Source organism: Anolis sagrei, chromosome 6 (genome assembly GCF_037176765.1).
Source record: "Anolis sagrei isolate rAnoSag1 chromosome 6, rAnoSag1.mat, whole genome shotgun sequence".
NCBI lineage: Eukaryota > Metazoa > Chordata > Lepidosauria > Squamata > Dactyloidae > Anolis > Anolis sagrei.
Window position 1 is genome coordinate 398,462 of NC_090026.1, and position 18,936 is coordinate 417,397.

The 18,936-nt window shown below is 49.5% G+C and overlaps 1 protein-coding gene across 1 annotated transcript in view; it reads right to left on the reverse strand.

The window, feature by feature from the left end:
- Window positions 1-7,538: 7,538 nt before the first annotated feature.
- The window catches only part of LOC137097304 (paired immunoglobulin-like type 2 receptor alpha), a 13,605-nt gene continuing 2,207 nt past the window's right edge, over window positions 7,539-18,936 (reverse strand). Inside the window, exons 2-6 of the mRNA XM_067469549.1 lie at window positions 17,156-17,548; window positions 16,923-17,048; window positions 13,190-13,217; window positions 12,308-12,378; window positions 7,539-8,087 (exon numbers count right to left, since the gene is read on the reverse strand). Coding sequence (XP_067325650.1) covers window positions 7,951-8,087; window positions 12,308-12,378; window positions 13,190-13,217; window positions 16,923-17,048; window positions 17,156-17,548 — 755 coding nt within the window. The 3' untranslated portion in view covers window positions 7,539-7,950. The remainder of the gene's footprint in view (window positions 8,088-12,307; window positions 12,379-13,189; window positions 13,218-16,922; window positions 17,049-17,155; window positions 17,549-18,936) is intronic.

The following is an 18,936-nucleotide window of genomic DNA, read 5'->3' on the forward strand; positions in this document are numbered from 1 at the left end:
TGGCCAGGGGAGGGGGCTTATCAAGGCTCCCCTGCCACGCCCCTCCGCCCCGCCCCCGGGCTCCCATTCGCCGGGACCTCCCCCCGGCCGCCCAATTAGCGGGTGGGCACCGCCTCCTGGCCCCTCCGCACCTGGGAAGGGGAGGGGGCTCACCTGAGCCAAAGGTCGCCGCCCTCGGCTGCAGGGCCAAGAGGCTCAGCTGCATTCACTCCTTGGCGTTCCGCCTGCAGCTGTGGCTCAGGGAAGCACATCCAGAGGGGCTTTTGCGCGTATTTATTTTATTTATCGTGTCAGGAGCGAACTAAACAGTTGTATTGCATTTTTTTTAAAAAAAATACAAAGTTTGCAAAATTGACATTTGATTAAATGTCCTTTGACCAGTGTCTGGCCACTTGGAGTACCTCTGGTGTTACTCTAAAAAGGTCCTCCCTACAACAACCCAGAGAGGAAACAATCTGGGACATCCAATCACCTCTCAACAAAAGATTGCCCCAGGCACTGTCAGGTCATTATATGCTAATCGAGGTGGTCAGTTGAAACATTCACACCTAGTTCCAGCAGGCAAGAGTCCTTTGTCCCACCCTGGACATAATTCCACAGATATATAGTTCCAACAGACCTCGCTACCTCTGAGGATGCTTGCCATAGATGCAGGCGAAACGTCAGGAGAGAATGCCTCTAGGCCATTGCTATACAGCCCAAAGAAACCTACAACAACCCAGAGAGAAAACAATCTGGGACATCTAATCACCTCTCAACAAAAGATTGCCCCAGGCACTGTCAGGCCATTGTATGCTAATCAAGGTGGTCAGTTGAAACATTCCCACCTAGCTCCAGCAGACAAGAGTCCTTTGTCCCACCCTGGTCATTATTCCACAGATATATAAACCCCTTTTCCTACTTCCAACAGACCTCACTACCTCTGAGAATGCTTGCCATAGATGCAGGCAAAACGTCAGGAGAGAGTGCCTCTAGAACATGGCCATATAGCCTGAAAAAACCTACAACAACCCAGAGAGGAAACAATCTGGGACATCTAATCACCTCTCAACAAAAGATGGCCCCAGGCACTGTCAGGCCGTTATATGCTAATCAAGGTGGTCAGTTGAAACATTCACCCCTAGCTCCAGCAGACAAGAGTCCTTTGTCCCACCCTGGTCATTCCACAGATATATAAACCCTTTTTCCTAGTTTCAACAGACCTCACTACCTCTGAGGATGCTTGGCGTAGATGCAGGTGAAACATCAGGAGAGAATGCCTCTAGAACATGGCCATAGAGCCCGAAAAACCTACAACAACCCAGTGATTCCAGCCATAAAAGCCTTCGACAATAAATTGTATTATATTTTAAACAAAAATTTAACAAACAGACAAAATACAAAATTTGCAAGCTTGGTAGTGGATTAAATGTCCTTTGACCAGTCTCTGTCCCCTTGGAGTGCCTCTGGTGTTGCCACAAGGAGGCCCTCCCTTGTGCATCATGTGGCAGGGCTCAGGGTGCATTGCAGCAGGTGGTCAGTGGTTTGCTCCTCTCCGCACTCGCATGGGAGACGCCTGGCTCGAGAGCAGTACGTGTGAAAAAGATCTTGGAGTCCTCGTGGACAACAAGTTAAACATGAGCCAACAATGTGATGTGGCGGCAAAAAATGCCAATGGGATTTTGGCCTGCATCAAGAGGAGCATAGTGCCTAGGTCCAGGGAAGTCCTGCTCCCCATGCTCTATTCCGCTTTGGTTAGACCACTTTACCTGGAATATTGTGTCCAATTCTGGGCACCACAATTCAAGAGAGATATTGACAAGCTGGAAAGTGTCCAGAGGAGGGCGACTAAAATGATCCAGGGTCTGGAGAACAAGCCCTATGAGGAGCGGCTTAAGGAGCTGGGCATGTTTAGCCTGAAGAAGAGAAGGCTGAGAGGAGATAGGATAGCCATGTATAAATATGTGAGAGGAAGCCACAGGGGGGAGGAGGGAGCAAGCTTGTTTACTGCTTCCCTGGAGACTAGGACGCAATGGAACAATGGCTTCAAACTACAAGAGAGGAGATTCCATCTGAACATGAGGAAGAACTTCCTGACTGTGAGAACCGTTCAGCAGTGGAACTCTCTGCCCCGGAGTGTGGTGGAGGCTCCTTCTTTGGAAGCTTTTAAGCAGAGGCTGGATGGCCATCTGTCAGGGGTGATTTGAATGCAATATTCCTGCTTCTTGGCAGAATGGGTTGGACTGGATGATGGCCCAGGAGGTCTCTTCCAACTCTTGGATTCTATGATTCTGTGATTCTATGTCATGGATTCCACTTTGTGGCCCCATTTCTTGAGGTTGGCTCTGCATCTTGTGGTGCCAGAGTGAAGTCTGTTCAGCGCCTTCCAAGTCGCCCAGTCTTCTGTGTGCCCAGGGGGGAGTCTCTCATCTGGTATCAGCCATTGGTTGAGGTGCTGGGTTTGAGCCTGCCACTTTTGGACTCTCGCTTGCTGGGGCGTTCCAGCGAGCGTCTCTGTAGATCTAAGAAAACTATGTCTTGATTTAAGTCGTTGACGTGCTGGCTGATACCCAAACAGGATGAGCTGGAGATGTCTCTGCCTTGGTCCTTTCACTATTGGCTGCTCCTTCCCGGCAGATGTCAGGTGGTGCAATACCGGCTAAGCAGTGTAATGTCTCCAGTGGTGTAGGGCGCAGACACCCCGTGATAATGCGGCATGTCTCATTAAGAGCCACATCCACTCTTTTAGCGTGGCGAGATGTGTTCCACACTGGGCATGCGTACTCAGCAGCAGAGTAGCACAGCGCAAGGGCAGATGTCTTCACTGTGTCCGGTTGTGATCCCCAGGTTGTGCCAGTCAGCTTGCGTATGATGTTGTTTCTAGCGCCCACTTTTTGCTTGATGTTCAGGCAGTGCTTCTTGAAGATCAGAGCACAGTCCAGAGTGACTCCCAGGTATTTGGGTGCGCTGCAATGCTCCAGTGGGATTCTGTTGCCGGTGAAGCAAGTGGAGTGTGTGTATATATATCTATATCTGTATGTATGTATGTATGTCAGTTTATGCAGATAGATAGATAGATAGATAGATAGAGATAGATAACAATCTGTGGAGCAAGTACAGTGTGTGTGTGTATACCTGTATATATCCCACCCTTGATATATACAGATAGATAGATAGATAGATAGATAGATAGATAGATAGATCTGTATATATACACAGAACCCTTGTCTGTGTAAAGCAGTGGTTCTCAATCAAGTGCCAATCAACACCTCCCAAACAGAGGGTGCTTCCAGGCAAAAAAGGCCAGGCTACCTCTATGCAAATACCCTCACTGATTGACATGGCCCACCGGTGGGCTATGAGACCTAAAATAAGGTCCATGGCTCTAATTATTAAATATTGTTTTCTTGGGCAAGCAGATGGCACATGTTCTGTATCAGGAACAAGAGCTGCTGTGGTCTACCCAATGCAATTTTCTCAATCAGCACTCCAGATAACCAAACCAAATCTAAAGTTGACCAAAAACTGATGCGTAACCCTTTCGGTACTAATGTTGGAGAGCGGTCTCTGGTCAGACATAGGTTGGGGACCACTGGTGTAAAGGAAGTGTGAATGTTGCAATTAGCAAGCTCAATTGGCATTGAGTAGACATGAAGCTGCAGAGTCAATCAGTGAGAGGATTTACATAGCCTGGCTGTCGTTGCTTGAGGGCATCCTCAGAGGTTTGTTAGCAATCCGTTCGACATGAGGCAGGTGGGGTGTATATACATACCTTGGGAATAATGTCCAAGGAGGGAGGAAGAATCCTTGTCTGTGTAAAGCAAGTGTGAATGTTGCAATTTAGCAAGCTTGAGTAACATTGAGTAGCCATGCAGTTACAAAGTCAATCAGTGAGGGTATCTGCATAGAGGTAACCTGGCCTTTTTTGCCTGGAGGCACCCTCTGTTTGGAAGGTGTTGATTGGCACTTGATTGCTTGCTATTTGCAGTCCTCCAGTTTCTGAGTGGGGTTCCACCCTGGACATCATTCCACAGGTGTATATAGATACTCCACTTGCCTCACTTCCAACAGATCTCTGAACAAACCTCTGAGAATGTTGGCCACATATGCAGGTGAAACATCAGGAGAGAATGCTACTGGAGCATGGCCATGCAGTCTGGGAAACTCACAGCAAAACAGTTATTCTGGTTGTGACATGTGTGAATGTTGCAATTTAGCAAGCTTGAGTCACACTGAGTAGCCATTCAGCTACAAAGTCAATCAGCGAGGGTATCTGCTTAGAGGTAGCCTGGCTTTTTTGCCTGTTGATTGGCACTTGATTGTTTGCTATCTGCAGTCCTCCAGTTTCTGAGTGGTGTTCCACCCTGGACATTATTTCACAGGTGTATATGTATACTCCACTTGCCTCACTTCCAACAGACCTCTGAACAAACCTCTGAGAATGTTGGCCACATATGCAGGTGAAACATCAAGAGAGAATGCTACTGGAGCATGGCCATGCAGCCTGGAAAATTCACAGCAAAACAGTGATTCTGGTTGTGAAAGCCTTGGACAAGACATCACACATCCACAGGTGTATATAGATACTCCACTTGCCTCACTTCCAACAGACCTCTGAACAAACCTCTGAAAATGTTGGCCACATATGCAGGTGAAACATCAGGAGAAAATGCTACTGGAACATGGCCATGCAGCCTGGAAAACTCACAGCAAAATGGTGATTCTGGTTGTGAAAGCCTTCGACAATACATCCCACTTCCTTGGATTGCAGCTCCCACCAACGTCCCTCCTTCCTCATTAAGTTGTCTCAACCCGCAAGAGTTATTTAAGAATTATTTTATTTCCTACTATACTAATCTAATTAAGAGTCGCAACAATCAATTGAAGAACAGGTGAAGGATAATGCTATGTAACATTTGGGAAAAGAATATTCTGTGCCTGGTTTGAAAATGTCAATTCCTCTTTTAATTGCGCGGACCTGAAAGTCATTGTTCTAGTCCAGAAACCTTGTTGTTGAGGGTAGTGTGATTGTCTCCTACAGTCTAGGCCAGGCCTAGGCCAACTTCAGCCCTCTCTCCGGGTGTTTTGACCCCTGTTCTGGAACAGCTGTTCCAGGAGCTCCAATTTTATTTGCTTTGAATTAAATGTTGGTTTGCAATCCCAGGCTTGGGATTTTGTTATAGTTTGCAATCATAGGGCAAGCTACCTGTCTATTATAGTTAGGATCCCCGGTCCCGCCCCTCTCTGGGTTTTTTGGAGGGAAGGGGCCATCTTTCAGTTAGTCTCAGCAAAGGAAGTCTATGCAGAGGATGTATACAGACGTCCTCCTGTGCAAAGGCTTCGTCCCTTAAGACTTTCTGGGGGAGAACAGTCTTGAGAGCCTCTAAAGATTCCCAAAGGGAAACAGCCTTACAGCCCTGAGGAATTCCAGAGGGAATAACAGCTCTGCTCATCAAACCAGCTAAGTGACTACATGCCTGCTGGTATGTCTAATCGGTTCTGAGACGCGGTTCAGCCGGTAGTGGATTCAAATCAGTCAGGTTTAGGTTCACAGCATCCTGGGAGGAGCTAGAAAGGGGAATTGGACTACTGCAATGCGCTCTACGTGGGGCTGCCCTTGAAAACGGCTTGGAAGTTCCAACTTGTCCAACGAGCAGCAGCCAGGATGCTAACTGGGGCCCCTTACAGAGAGAGGTCAGCCCTCCTGTTCAGGGAGCTCCACTGGCTGCCGTTTATCTTCCGAGCCCAATTTAAGGTGCAGGTGCTTACCTACAAAGCCCTGAACGGTTTGGGACCTGCCTACCTGCGTGACCGCATCTCCGTCTACAAACCCACGCGTTCACTTCGGTCATCTGGAGAGGCCCTGCTCGTGATCCCGCCTGTGTCGCAAGCGCGTTTGGTGGGGACACGAGACAGGGCCTTTTCCGTGGTGCCCCCCCGACTTCGAAACACCCTCCCCAAAGATCTTAGACAGGCCCCTACATTGGCAGTCTTTAGAAAGAACCTGAAGACCTGGCTGTTCCGATGTGCCTTCCCAGATTTGGAAATCTCCAATACCAAGTCCCAGAAGCACTTTATTAGAACTAAGATTGCTGCACACTGCACTTGCCCTATAATCCTTATATACCACCTGTCACATCAGCACTTTTAATCCTGTACCCATTACTCTGGCCCAGCCCAGTTGTATTGTGTTTTAGTGTATTGTTTATTGCCTGTGTTTATTTTGCTTAACCGTTTAATTTGCTTAGGTTTTGTATTGTTATATTGTACTGACCTTGAAGGAGCTGGGGGTGGTGACGGCCAACAGGGAGCTCTGGCGTGGGCTGGTCCATGAGGTCACGAAGAGTCGGAGACGACTGAACGAATGAACAACAACAACATTGCTATATTGTGTTTTGAGGCCTCGTGTTGAGACTCAGCGTTTGTCTCATGCACCTACTACTAGTAGTAGAAGGAAACGTGGCTTAGAGAATGATGAAGCTCAGCGGCAGCTGAAAAGGATTAGAGACTTGTTCCTAGAGACTACAGATGAGGAGGATTTTGAGGGTTTTACTCGCGAGGAAATGGAGCTGGAAGATTACAGAGGTGTAAAGAGAGTAGCCAGTAGCTCAAATACTGATGTGGGATCTGTTGCTAAACGCCTGAGAGATGTAGCAGATTGTGGGGAGTTTGACAGCGAAGAGGAAGATCTGGACTGGACTAAAGTTCAGGAAGTAATGGATGTGATTAATGCCCCCACATCTAGCGATGAATTCCAGGGTTTTCATGATGACTGGGTTGTAGATAATTCTTTGCAGGATGGAGCCCGAAGTGCTGACTGGCAACAATGGCGCAGCCTGGATTCACCTGAGGAGTTAGAACCAGCTGAAAGTAACTCCAGCGATTCGGATGAGATTTAAGCAGCAGCTTGGGGACAGACTAATCGCAGAGTTCAAAGTGTCGCATGCCGTGTGCCTTGTGTTAACTCCTGCCCTGAGCTCTTGTTGCAGCTTCGTGTTTCCTGATCGTGTGAACAACCCTGCTGGTTCCTGACTCGTGAGTCTTCCTTGCTTTGACCCTCGGACTGCCTGACAACGCCCCTGCTTAATCCTGGAAACTTCGTTGGACCGCTCCTCATGCGGATTGCTGTTTGCTGTTTTGTTTGCCTTTGAAACGGACTATGTTTTCCTGCTGAATTCAAGCTGTCTGCTTTAGTTTAAAGACCGACTTTCCTTTCGTCAGCCAAGGCTGACTGAGACCAGTTTGTTTACATTTCTGCTGACTGCAAGCCTCCTTTGTTTACATCTCTGAAGTGAAGAGACTCCTTTTGTTTTGTTAATAGACATTAAACACCTTCCTTTAACTCCTACGGTGCCGTTTGTTTTGCTGCCTGGTCTGGGTCTTGACACCTCGGCCTTTGTAAGCTGCATCGAGTCCTTCGGGAGATGCTAGCGGGGTACAAATAAAGTTTAATAATAATAATAATAATAATAATAATAATAATTTTCCTTTAAACAAGGTTTTTGAAGATAGTGCCTGTTCCCTGTGAACAAGATTGCAAGAGCCAAGAGACTGTTAAGAAAGTTTTACAATTCCTGTTTGTTCATCAATAAAACAATATTTAAGCACAAGCCTCCTAAAGACTGTTTAATGAGGGAAATTTCTCTAAAGGCTTCTTTTCGGGCCCCCGGGCTTCCCGCTGGATCCAAGCCATACTTCCTCTCTTAAAGGCACTTCATTTCAGGTCCAGCGGCAACAGAACAGACTCCAACTCCCGCAATTTCTAACAGCCCGTGGTTTTGTTGTTGTGTGCTGTATGGCCTGGGGGTTGTCCTAACATCCAAGCTCCATCCCAACGGAGAAGGGAGAGGCACACAGGCAGAAGCTCAGACGTTGTTGATGATGCTTGATTCCTGGTGGCAGAGTCTCCCAAGGTGAAGGAGAAGAGAGAAGAGAAGGGAAGGCCTCCAAGGTGTTGCTTCGAAATGCGACTCAGGTCCGGATGGCGGCGTACATTGTCTCCGAGGGCGGGGGGCGCACCTCCCCCTGCCTTCCGGCTTCGGACAAGGTCAAGGCGGCATAACAGAGGTGGGGGTCCTCAGGGGCCGAGGGAGGGGGGGCTTTGGAGCCTGAAATGCAGAAAGGGGGCAAAGAGAGAGAGACATGTCACAAGAAATATAATTTGGAAATTTGATATGCGTATGTATGAATGAATTGAATGGGAGACTAAATGAATGAGAGTTAATCATTTTGGAGCCACAGTTCCAAAACATTAAGGCCTGCAATCATTAGCTGCCTGCTTGCTGGACTGTAATTAAAAGTTGTTAATGCTGACTGGCACAACCTGGGGATCACAACCAGACACAGTGAAGGCATCTGCCCTTGCGCTAGCCGGTATTGCACCACCTGACATTTGCTGGGAAGTAGCAGCCAATAACCCATCTAAAACACAGACATGTACTTTTCACCTTAAGAACAGAGAAGCATCCCGAGCTCTGAGGATGACCTGGGAAGGAATCCCACGGGAGCATTGCAGCACACCCAAATACTTGGGAGTCACTCTGGACCGTTCTCTGACCTACAAGAAGCACTGCCTGAACATCAAGCAAAAAGTGGGTGCTAGAAACAATATCATACGAAAGCTGACTGGCACAACCTGGGGATCACAACCAGACACAGTGAAGACATCTGCCCTTGCGCTGTGCTACTCTGCTGCTGAGTACGCATGCCCAGTGTGGAACACATCTCACCACGCTAAAACAGTGGATGTGGCTCTTAATGAGACATGCCACATTATCACGGGGTGTCTGCGCCCTACACCACGGGAGAAACTACACTGCTTAGCCGGTATTGCACCACCTGACATCCGCCGGGAAGTAGCAGCCAATAGTGAAAGGACCAAGGCAGAGACATCTCCAGCTCATCCCCTGTTTGGGTATCAGCCAGCACGTCAACAACTTAAATCTAGAAATAGTTTTCTAAGATCTACAGAGACACTCGCTGGAACACCCCAGCAAGAGAGAGTCCAAAAGTGGCATTCTCAAACCCAGAACCCCAAATGGGAGACTCCCCCCTGGGCACACAGAAGACGGGGTGACTTGGAAGGTGCTGAACAGACTGCGCTCGGGCACCACGAGATGCAGAGCCAACCTTCAGAAATGGGGCCACAAAGTGGAATCCACGACATGTGAGTGTGGAGAAGAGCCAACCACTGACCACCTGCTGCAATGCACCCTGAGCCCTGCCACATGATGCACAAGGGAGGACCTTCTTATAGTAATACCAGAGGAACTCCAAGTGGCCAGCTACTGGTCAAAGGACATTTAATCAACTACCAAGCTCTCATGTCCCCGCTTGGGGAGCTGGAGCTGACAGAGGGAGCTCATCCGCCTCTCCCCGGATTCGAACCTGCGACCTGTCGGTCTTCAGTCCTGCCAGCATGGCGGACATGAGAGAAGCCTCCCACAAGGATGATAAAAAAAACCATCAAATCATCTGGGCGTCCCCTGGGCAACGTCCTTGCAGACGGCCAATTCTCTCACACCAGAAGCGACTTGCAGTTTCTCAAGTCACTCCTGACACGACCAAAAAAAAAACTACCAAGCTTGCAAACTTTGTGTTTTGTTTGATTGTTTGTTTGTTAAAAATGCAATACAACTGTTTGGCTTGCTCCTGACACGATAAATAAATGCGACCTGCCATAGTAAACTGTGATAAGAAGTGTGACAGTGAAAAGAGAAATGTTGAGAAGGAAGTCAACACAAGGCCAACACCAATCCAGAAGAATCAACATCTGGCCAGGAGATGAAGACTCAAGGTATGTTCAACAGGACAGTTGTTTACTACATCAGAAGTAAATAAAATGTACTTTTATACATTCCTATAAAAGACTCAATCTATTAATTCTCAAATTGTGACAGACCTGAGGAGTCTGGTTCACCCGCTATGCTCTGTTCCACGGGAAGGAGAGAGAGAGTGGACGTGCGCAGAGTGTCAGGCATGCTATGTATGGGAAAGCAGGACACTTTGGGGCTTCTTTCTCACGGGAAGAGGAAGGAGTGCATTTTGGAGTCATGATATGTTTGCAGGGAGTCAGGTTCTGCTGGAACAGAACCTGGAATATTGTGTCCAATTCTGGGCACCACAATTCAAGAGAGATATTGACTCTAAGCTGGGATGTGTCCAGAGGAGGGCGACTCAAAGGATCAAGGGTCTGGAGAACAAGCCCTATGAGGAGCAGCCTAAGGAGCTGGGCATGTTTAGCCTGAAGAAGAGAAGGATGAGAGGAGACATGATGAGGGCCATGTATAAATATGTGAGAGGAAGTCACAGGGAGGAGGGAGCAGATCAGGGGTCTGGAGAACAAACCCTATGAGGAGTGGCTTAAGGAGCTGGGCATGTTTAGCCTGAAGAAGAGAAGGCTGAGAGGAGATATGATAGCCATGTTTAAATATGTGAGAGGAAGCCACAGGGAGGAGGGAGCAAGCTTGTTTTCTGCTTCCCTGGAGACTAGGACACGAAACAATGGCCTTCTCGGTGGTGGCTCCCTGGCTTTGGAACTCCGTCCCACTAGAGATCAGATCCGCTTCCTCCCTCCTGACATTCAGGAAATTACTAAAGACCTGGCTCTGGAATGTGGCATTTGAGGACTGAACCTAGAACCTCCTCCCTATGATGAACTATGATGAACTGTGACTACGAGTATGACTATGACCATTCCTGGATTGACGATTTGGCTTAGGTAATTGTGATGATGATGTTCTATTGTACTTTATTGTACTATTTTAATATGTAATGACTTTGCACTTTGTTGTACTTATATATGATTGTACTTTTATATATGCTGTAAACCGACCTGAGTCCCTCGTTGAGGTGAGAAGGCTGGTATAGAAAACTTCTAAATAAATAAATAAATAAATTCAAACTACAAGAGAGGAGATTCCATCTGAACATTAGGAAGAACTTCCTGACTGTGAGAGCCGTTCAGCAGTGGAACTCTCTGCCCCGGAGTGTGGTGGAGGCTCCTTCTTTGGAAGCTTTGAAGCAGAGGCTGGGTGGCCATCTGTCAGGGGTGCTTTGAATGCAATGTTCCTGTTTCTTGGCAGAATGGGGTTGGACTGGATGATGGCCCAGGAGGTCTCTCCCAACAAGAACTTCCTGACTGTGAGAGCCGTTCAGCAGTGGAACTCTCTGCCCCGGAGGGAGTGTGGTGGAGGCTCCTTCTTTGGAGGCTTTTAAGCAGAGGCTGGATGGCCATCTGTCAGGGGTGGTTTGAATGCAATATTCCTGCTTCTTGGCAGGATGGGGTTGGACTGGATGACTGCCCAGGAGGTCTCTTCCAACTCTTTGATTCTATGATTCTAAGGGAAAACAGGGAGCTGGTCCTTGGGATTGTGCTCAAGGAAAGTGAAGTTCTGGCGTTTTAGTGTTATGGAAATTTTGGAAGTCTGTGTTGGCAGGCTGCAGGGAATCAGGGCCTGGCCCAAGCAGATGTTCTCCTCCAAGGAGGGAGAATAGGGTGAGGGAATATTTGGACGCAGGAGGATGGGAGACTATTCATAAATGTGTGGATGCCGAGTGAAAATGGAAACCCCCTTTGATTGTTTGTAAGCCAACGTAATGGTGAATCCAATGTGGTTGCATAGAATCTGTATCTCTGTTCTGTAAAAGTTCTGATGTCCCTTCATAGAATCCTAGAGTGGGAAGAGACCTCCTGGGCCATCATCCAGTCCAACCCCATTCTGCCAAGAAGCAGGACTATTGCATTCAAATCACCCCTGGCAGATGGCCATCCAGCCTCTGCTTCAAAGCCTCCAAAGAAGGAGCCTCCACCACTCTCCGGGGCAGAGAGTTCCACTGCTGAACGGCTCTCACGGTCAGGAAGTTCTTCCTCATGTTCAGATGGAATCTCCTTTCTTGTAGTTTGAAGCCATTGTTCCCTTGCGTCCTAGTCTCCAAGGAAGCAGAAAACAAGCTTGCTCCCTCCTCCTCCCTGTGGCTTCCTCTCACATATTTATACATGGCTATCATGTCTCCTCTCAGCCTTCTCTTCTTCAGGCTAAACATGCCCAGCTCCTTAAGCCGCTCCTCAGAGGGCTTGTTCTCCAGACCCTTGATCATTTTAGTCGCCCTCCCCTGGACACATTCCAGCTTGTCAATATCTCTCTTGAATTGTGGTGTCCAGAATTGGACACAATATTCCTTCCTCACACTGGAAAGTGCAATAAAAAGAACCTATGCCTTAAAGTTATTGAAAAGCTTTTCATAACAGACAGAGAGGCATGTGTGTGTGTGAGAGAGAGGCCCCCTTTCCAACGCCCCCCCCCCCCAATTAGTCCTGCCCACTCACCCTTGGCGGCCACCTCCGCGTACTCATGACCTGCCCCACGGGGCTCGTCCTTCTCCACGGTTTGGCTGCTTCTGCAAGTGAAACACGAGAGGAAGAGATTCCTAGGATTGGAAGATCGCCATGACCTCCCCAAGAAGACCCCCCCTCCAAGAAGACCCCCCAAAAAACCCTACAGAAGACCCTCCCCAAGGAGACCCCCTGCCAAGAAGACCCCTCCAAGGTGACCCCTCACAAAAAGACCTCCCAAAGAGACCACAAAGACCCTCCCCAAGATGACTCCCCCAGAAACCCCCTCCAGGAGCCCCCCCCCCCCGAGCCATCCCCAATAAGATCTCTCCCAAAAGATGATTCCCCAGGAAAAACTCCCTTGGGAAGGCCCCCCAGAAGACCCTCAAAAAGATCCCCCACAAGAACTCCTATGAGCCCCCATAAAAACCTCCCATTAAAACCTCCCTCCAAGAAGACCACCCAAAGAAGACCCCGCATGAGCCCCCAGAAGACCCTCCCCAAGAAGATCCCCTTCCAAGAAGATCCCCCCAGAAGACCCCCCAGAAGACCCTCCCCAAGGAGACCCCCTTCCAAGAAGACCCCTCCAAGGTGACCCCTCACAAAAAGACCTCCCAAAGAGACCACAAAGACCCTCCCCAAGATGACCCCCCCCCCAAGAAACCCCCTCCAGGAGCCCCCCCCCAGAACCATCCCCAATAAGATCTCTCTCAAAAATGACTCCCCAGGAAGAAACTCCCTTAGAAAGGCCCCCCAGAAGACCTCCCATTGACCCCCTTTCAAGAAGACCACCCCAAGAAGACCCCCCATGAGCCACCAGAAGACCCTCCCCAAGAAGATCCCTTTCCAAGAAGATCCCTCCCTTTGTCGACTCACCTTCCTGGTGGGGGTCTTCGGCAGTAACCTAGGGGGAGGGAGGGGGAGGCCCTAATTAGCCAAGGAGCGCAAGCAGGAGGCCAGAGGCAGGGCACACAGGTGTCCAGGCCTCTCCCACTGGAGACCCCCCCCCCTTGCAATTCAGAGGCCCAGAAAAGGTGAGGAGGGGGCTTCTCCACAAAGGAAGAGCTAAGGAGGGAAGGGGGTGATTCTAGAGCCCAGAGAGAGAGAGAGGAAGACCCCAAGGGCAAAGCCATCCAGCCTCTGCTTAATGATAAGTAATAGTAATAATGATTGTTAATTAATTAATTAATAATAAATAGAATCGGAAGATACACACACACACACACACACACACACACACACCCCGGGCTATCCAGCCCAGCCCCCTTCTTTCTGCCAGGCACAAATTATGCAAATGGACACCCAGCATCTTCTTAATGATAACTAATACATGGTAATGATTAATGATAATGATAACGACAACAACAACAACAATAGTAATAGAGTTGGGAGAGACCCTTAAAGACAGGAAAAGCACAATCAAAGCTCTTCCGGCAGATGGCCATCCAGCCTTCTTAATAATAATCACCATTACTATTTTAAGAGATGTTATATTGATGTTATATTGGTGTTTAATTGATTGTTTATTATGCCATTGTTTTAATTGTTTTTAACTGTTTTTATGATGTTGAGCATTGAATTTTGCTATTGTCAACCGCTTTGAGTCGCCCAAGGGCTGAGAAAAGCGGTATGTAAATGGAATAAGTAAATAAATAAATATAATAATAGACTCCTAGAGTTGGAAGAGACCCCCAAGGGTCAGCCAGTCCAGCCCCATTCTATCTGCCAGACAGGAAAAGCACAATCAAAGCCCCCCCCCCCCAACATATGACCATCCAGCCTCAATAATAATAATAATAATAATAATAATAATAATAATAATAATAATAGAATCCTAGAGTTGGAAGAGACCCCCAAGGGTCATCCAGTCCAACCCCCTTCTTCCTGCCATGAAAGCGCCCCCACAGATGGCCGTCCAGCCTCTGCTCAGCCACCCCAAATAAGGCACCCTAGAGTTGGGGGAGGCCCCAAGGGGTCATCCAGTCCATCCCCCTTCTTTGTGCCAGTCGGGAAAAGCACAATGAGAGCGCCCCCCACAGATGACCACCCCACCTCTGCTTCATGATTAATAATAAGAATAGAATGCTAGCCTTGGAAGAGACCCCTAAAGGCCATCCAGCCCAGCCCCCCTTTTTTTCCAGACAGGATGGGAACCCCCCTCCCCCCCAAAAATGCCATTCCCTACTCTTCCGGCAGATGGCCATCCAGCCTCCTTAATAATAACCACCATCACTATTATAATAATAGAATCCTAGACTTGGAAGAGACCCCCAAAGGTCTCTTCCAGGAGAGTTTTGACGGTGTGGTGAATGAATTAGAACCAGACATCCTGAGGAGTGAGGTGGAATGGGCCTTAAGAAGCATTGCTAACAACAAGGCAGCAGGAGACGACGAGATCCCAGCTGAACTGTTTAAAATCTTAAAAGATGATGCTGTCAAGGTGATGCATGCCATTTGCCAGCAAATATGGAAAACACAAGAATGGCCATCAGACTGGGAAAAATCAACTTATATCCCCATACCCAAAAAGGGAAATGCGAAAGACTGCTCCAACTTCCGTACAGTGGCCCTTATTTCTCATGCCAGGAAGGGAATGCTCAAGATCCTGCAAGGAAGAAGACTCCAGCAAGACATGGAGCGAGAGTTGCCAGATGTTCAAGCTGGGTTTAGAAAAGGCAGAGGAATGAGAGACCAGATTGCCAATCTCCGGAGGCTGGAGAATGGAGAAAGGCAGGGAGTGTCAGAAAAACATCTATTTCTGCTTCATTGACTCTTCTAAAGCCTTTGACTGTGTGGATCATCATAAATGGTGGCAAGTTCTTGGTGGGATGGGCATCCCAAGCCCCCTTCCCTCTCTCCTGAGGAATCTGGACAAGGACCAAGTAGCAACAGTCAGAACTGACCACGGAACAGGAGACGGGTTCCAGATTGGGAAAGGCGTCCGGCAAGGCTGCATCCTCTCACCCAACCTTTTCAACTTGTATGCAGAACACATCATGCGAGGATGTGCGGGGCTTGAGGAATGCAAAGCTGGGGTGAAAATGGCTGGAAGAAACATGAACAACCTCAGATATGCAGACGACACCACTCTGATGGCCGAAAGCGAGGAGGAGCTGAGGAGCCTTCTCATCAAGGTGAAAGAAGAAAGCGCAAAAGCCGGGTTGCAGCTAAACGTCAAAAAAACCAAGATTATGGCAACAAGAATGATTGACAACTGGAAAATAGAGGGAGAAACCGTGGACGCCGTGACAGACTTTGTATTTCTAGGCGCAAAGATGAGTGCAGACGCAGACTGTGGCCAGGAGATCAGAAGACGCTTCCTTCTTGGGAGGAGAGCAAGGTCCAGTCTCGATCAAAGAGTCAAGAGTAGAGACATCAGACTGGCCACCAAGATCCATTGCCTAGTCCAAGCCATGGTCTTCCCTGTAGTCACCTACGGATGTGAGAGCTGGACCTTAGGGAAGGCTGAGCGGAGGAAGAGAGATGCTCTTGAGCTGTGGTGTTGGAGGAGAGTTCTGAGAGTGCCTTGGACTGCGAGTAGATCCAACCAGTCCATCCTCCAGGAAAGAAAGCCCGGCTGCTCATTGGAGGGAAGGAGACTAGAGGCAAAGCGGAAGTCCTTTGAATGCCACATCATGAGGAGACAGCAAAGCCTAGAGAAGGGAATGATGCTGGGGAAAGTGGAAGGCAGAAGGAAGAGGGGCCGACCAAGGGCAAGATGGACATTAGGAAGAACTTCCTGACTGTGAGAGCCGTTCAGCAGTGGAACTCTCTGCCCCGGAGGGAGTGTGGTGGAGGCTCCTTCTTTGGAAGCTTTTAAACAGAGGCTGGATGGCCATCTGTCAGGGGTGATTTGAATGCAATATTCCTGCTTCTTGGCAGAATGGGGTTGGACTGGATGGCCCATGAGGTCTCTTCCAACTCTTTGATTCTATGATTCTAGAGTGAGGGATGGACGGCATCCTTGAAGTGACTGGACTGACCTTGAAGGAGCTGGGGGTGGTGACGGCCGACAGGGAGCTCTGGCGTGGGCTGGTCCATGAGGTCACGAAGAGTCGGAGACGACTGGACGAATGAACAACAACAACCCAAAGGTCATCCAGTCCAACCCCTTCTTTGGGCCAGTCGGGAAAAGCACAACGAGAGCGCCCCCCACAGATGACCACCTGAAGTCTCTGCTTCATGATTAATAATGACTATCCAGCCAGAAGAAGAAGAAGAGGAAGAAGAGGAAGAAGAAAAGGAGGAGGAGGAGGAGGAGGAAGAGGAAGAAGAAGAGGAAGAAGAAAAAGAAGAAGAAGTGGAGGAGGAAGAGGAAGAAGAAGAGGAAGAGGAGGAGGAGGAAGAAGAGGAGGAAGCAGAAGGGGAAGAAGAAGAGGAAGAAGATCCTAGCCTTGGAAGAGACCCCTAAAGGCCATCCAGTCCAACCCACTACTTCCTTCCAGGCAGGAAAAAGCACAATCAAAACACCCCCGGCAGATGGCCACCCAGCCTCTGTTCCGCCATCTCCAAGAAAGGATCCCAGACTTGGAAGAGACCCCTGGAGGCCATCCATCTTCCAGGAAGGCCCTTCGACCTGGAGACCCCCCCCCCCCCGGCCCCTCCTCACCTCTTCTCCGGGCGAGGAAGACCCCCAGGCCCAGCAGAGCCAACGCCATCAGGACTGCTGCGCCCACCCCCAACGCGAGGCCGAGGGGGCTGCTGGTGGGGGGCGCCGCCGTCGGGTCCTTCCTTCCTGGGGGGCGAGATGGGGGGAGAGGGGCTGAGGAGCTGTGTGTGTGTCCCCCCAGCCCCCTCCCCAAATCAAGACCCGAGAAAGGGGGGGGGGTCTCTGCGCCTCACCCATGGCGGTGACGTTGAGGCGGGTGCCGTTGATGCCCTGCCAGACCTTCCACCCGTGTTTCTCCGTCCAAACGTCGACGCGGCAGAAGTAGCGGCTGGAGTCGGATTGGCGCAGGTCCACGATGCGGAGGGAGGCGTCTCCGGACAGGGGGTCGCCCTCCAACGAGGCCCTCCCGGAGAAGTTGGCCTGGACCGGAACGCTTCCCATCTCCGTCTTATTGAAGACCACGATGTTGCTCCGGAAGTAGCCTGCGTGCCACGAGACCTGGGCCTTCAACGTGGGACCCCAGGAGTGGCGGAAAGTGCAAGGCAGGACCACCGACCCCGAGACCTCTGCCTGGACTTCGCAGGGCTGCCAGAGCTCGTACACACCCGCACAAACCCCGCATGCATCTGCAGGCAGAGAGGAGAGGGCGAGGGGTGATGGGACCACCTAAGCACCCACCCCGCCTGCCTTTTGTTGCGCCCCTCCTTCTGGACCCCTTTCCCATCTATCTGTCTCAGGCCTGGGTCAATTTCGCCCCTCCCTCTACATGTTTTGGACTCCAACTCCCACAATAACTCCTAAGACCAGGCAGGAATGGTGGGAGTTGGAGTCCAAAACACTTGGAGGGATGGAGGGTCTGTCTGCTGGGAAAAGGAGGTTCCCTTTGATCTTTCAAAAGCAGGGAAGACCTTTCTTTGGCCCCTTCCACTTTGCCCCCATAGCAGTGGTTCTCAGCCTGGGGTCCCCAGATGTTTTGGGCCCACAACTCCCAGGAATCCCAGCCAGTTTACCAGCTGTCCCCACTGCCCTATCGCTCAGGATCCGATCCCAGATTATCTGGCAGTGGGGACTCGGGTCCCTTCCACACCGCTGAATAACATCCCACGTTTTCTGCTTTGAACTGGGATATATGGCAATGTGGACCCAGATAAACCAGTTCAAAGCAGATATTGTAGGATTTTCTGCCCTGGTGTTCTGAGTTATATGACTGTGTGGAAGGGCCCACATATAACCCATTTCACAGCAGACAATCTCGGGTAAGATCCTGGGATAGAGGGCAGTGCAGAAGGTGTCTTAGGTTGCCCAAAGCAAACTGTCCTTCCCTGCCCACCTTTCCCACCATGAAATGAGAGAAGTGTTCCCTCTCTCCTTACTCTGAGGGCCCTTCCACACAGCCCGATATTGGAAGAAGTCAGCAACAACAAACCAGGGATGAGCTTGCAGCACTGCCTAGTTTGGAAGAAGTCAGCAATGCCATCAGCCAAAAAAAAAAAATAACAAAGCCAGCGGACCTGATGGGATCCCTGCTAAAATATTTAAAGCCTCCTGAACTGCAGCTCCAATGTGGCCAAAGAGGTCCTCGCACAAATCCCGCAACAACAAACCAGGGATGAGCTTGCAGCACTGCCTAGTCTGGAAGAAGTCAGCAATGCCATCAGCCAACAAAAGAATAACAAAGCCAGCGGACCTGATGGGATCCCTGCTAAAATCTTTAAAGCCTCCTGAACTGCAGCTCCAATGTGGCCGAAGAGGTTCTCTCACAAATCCCTCAACAACAAACCAGGGATGAGCTTGCAGCACTGCCTAGTCTGGAAGAAGTCAGCAATGCCATCAGCCAACAAAAGAATAACAAAGCCAGCGGACCGGATGGGATCCCTGCTGAAATCTTTGAAGAGAGAGGACGTGAGCTGACACAATAACTCCACCAGATTATTGAAAAAGTGTGGGTGGTTGAGAAAATCCCAGCAGACTTCAAGGATGCCACCATCATCGCCCTCTTCAAAAAAGGGAAAGA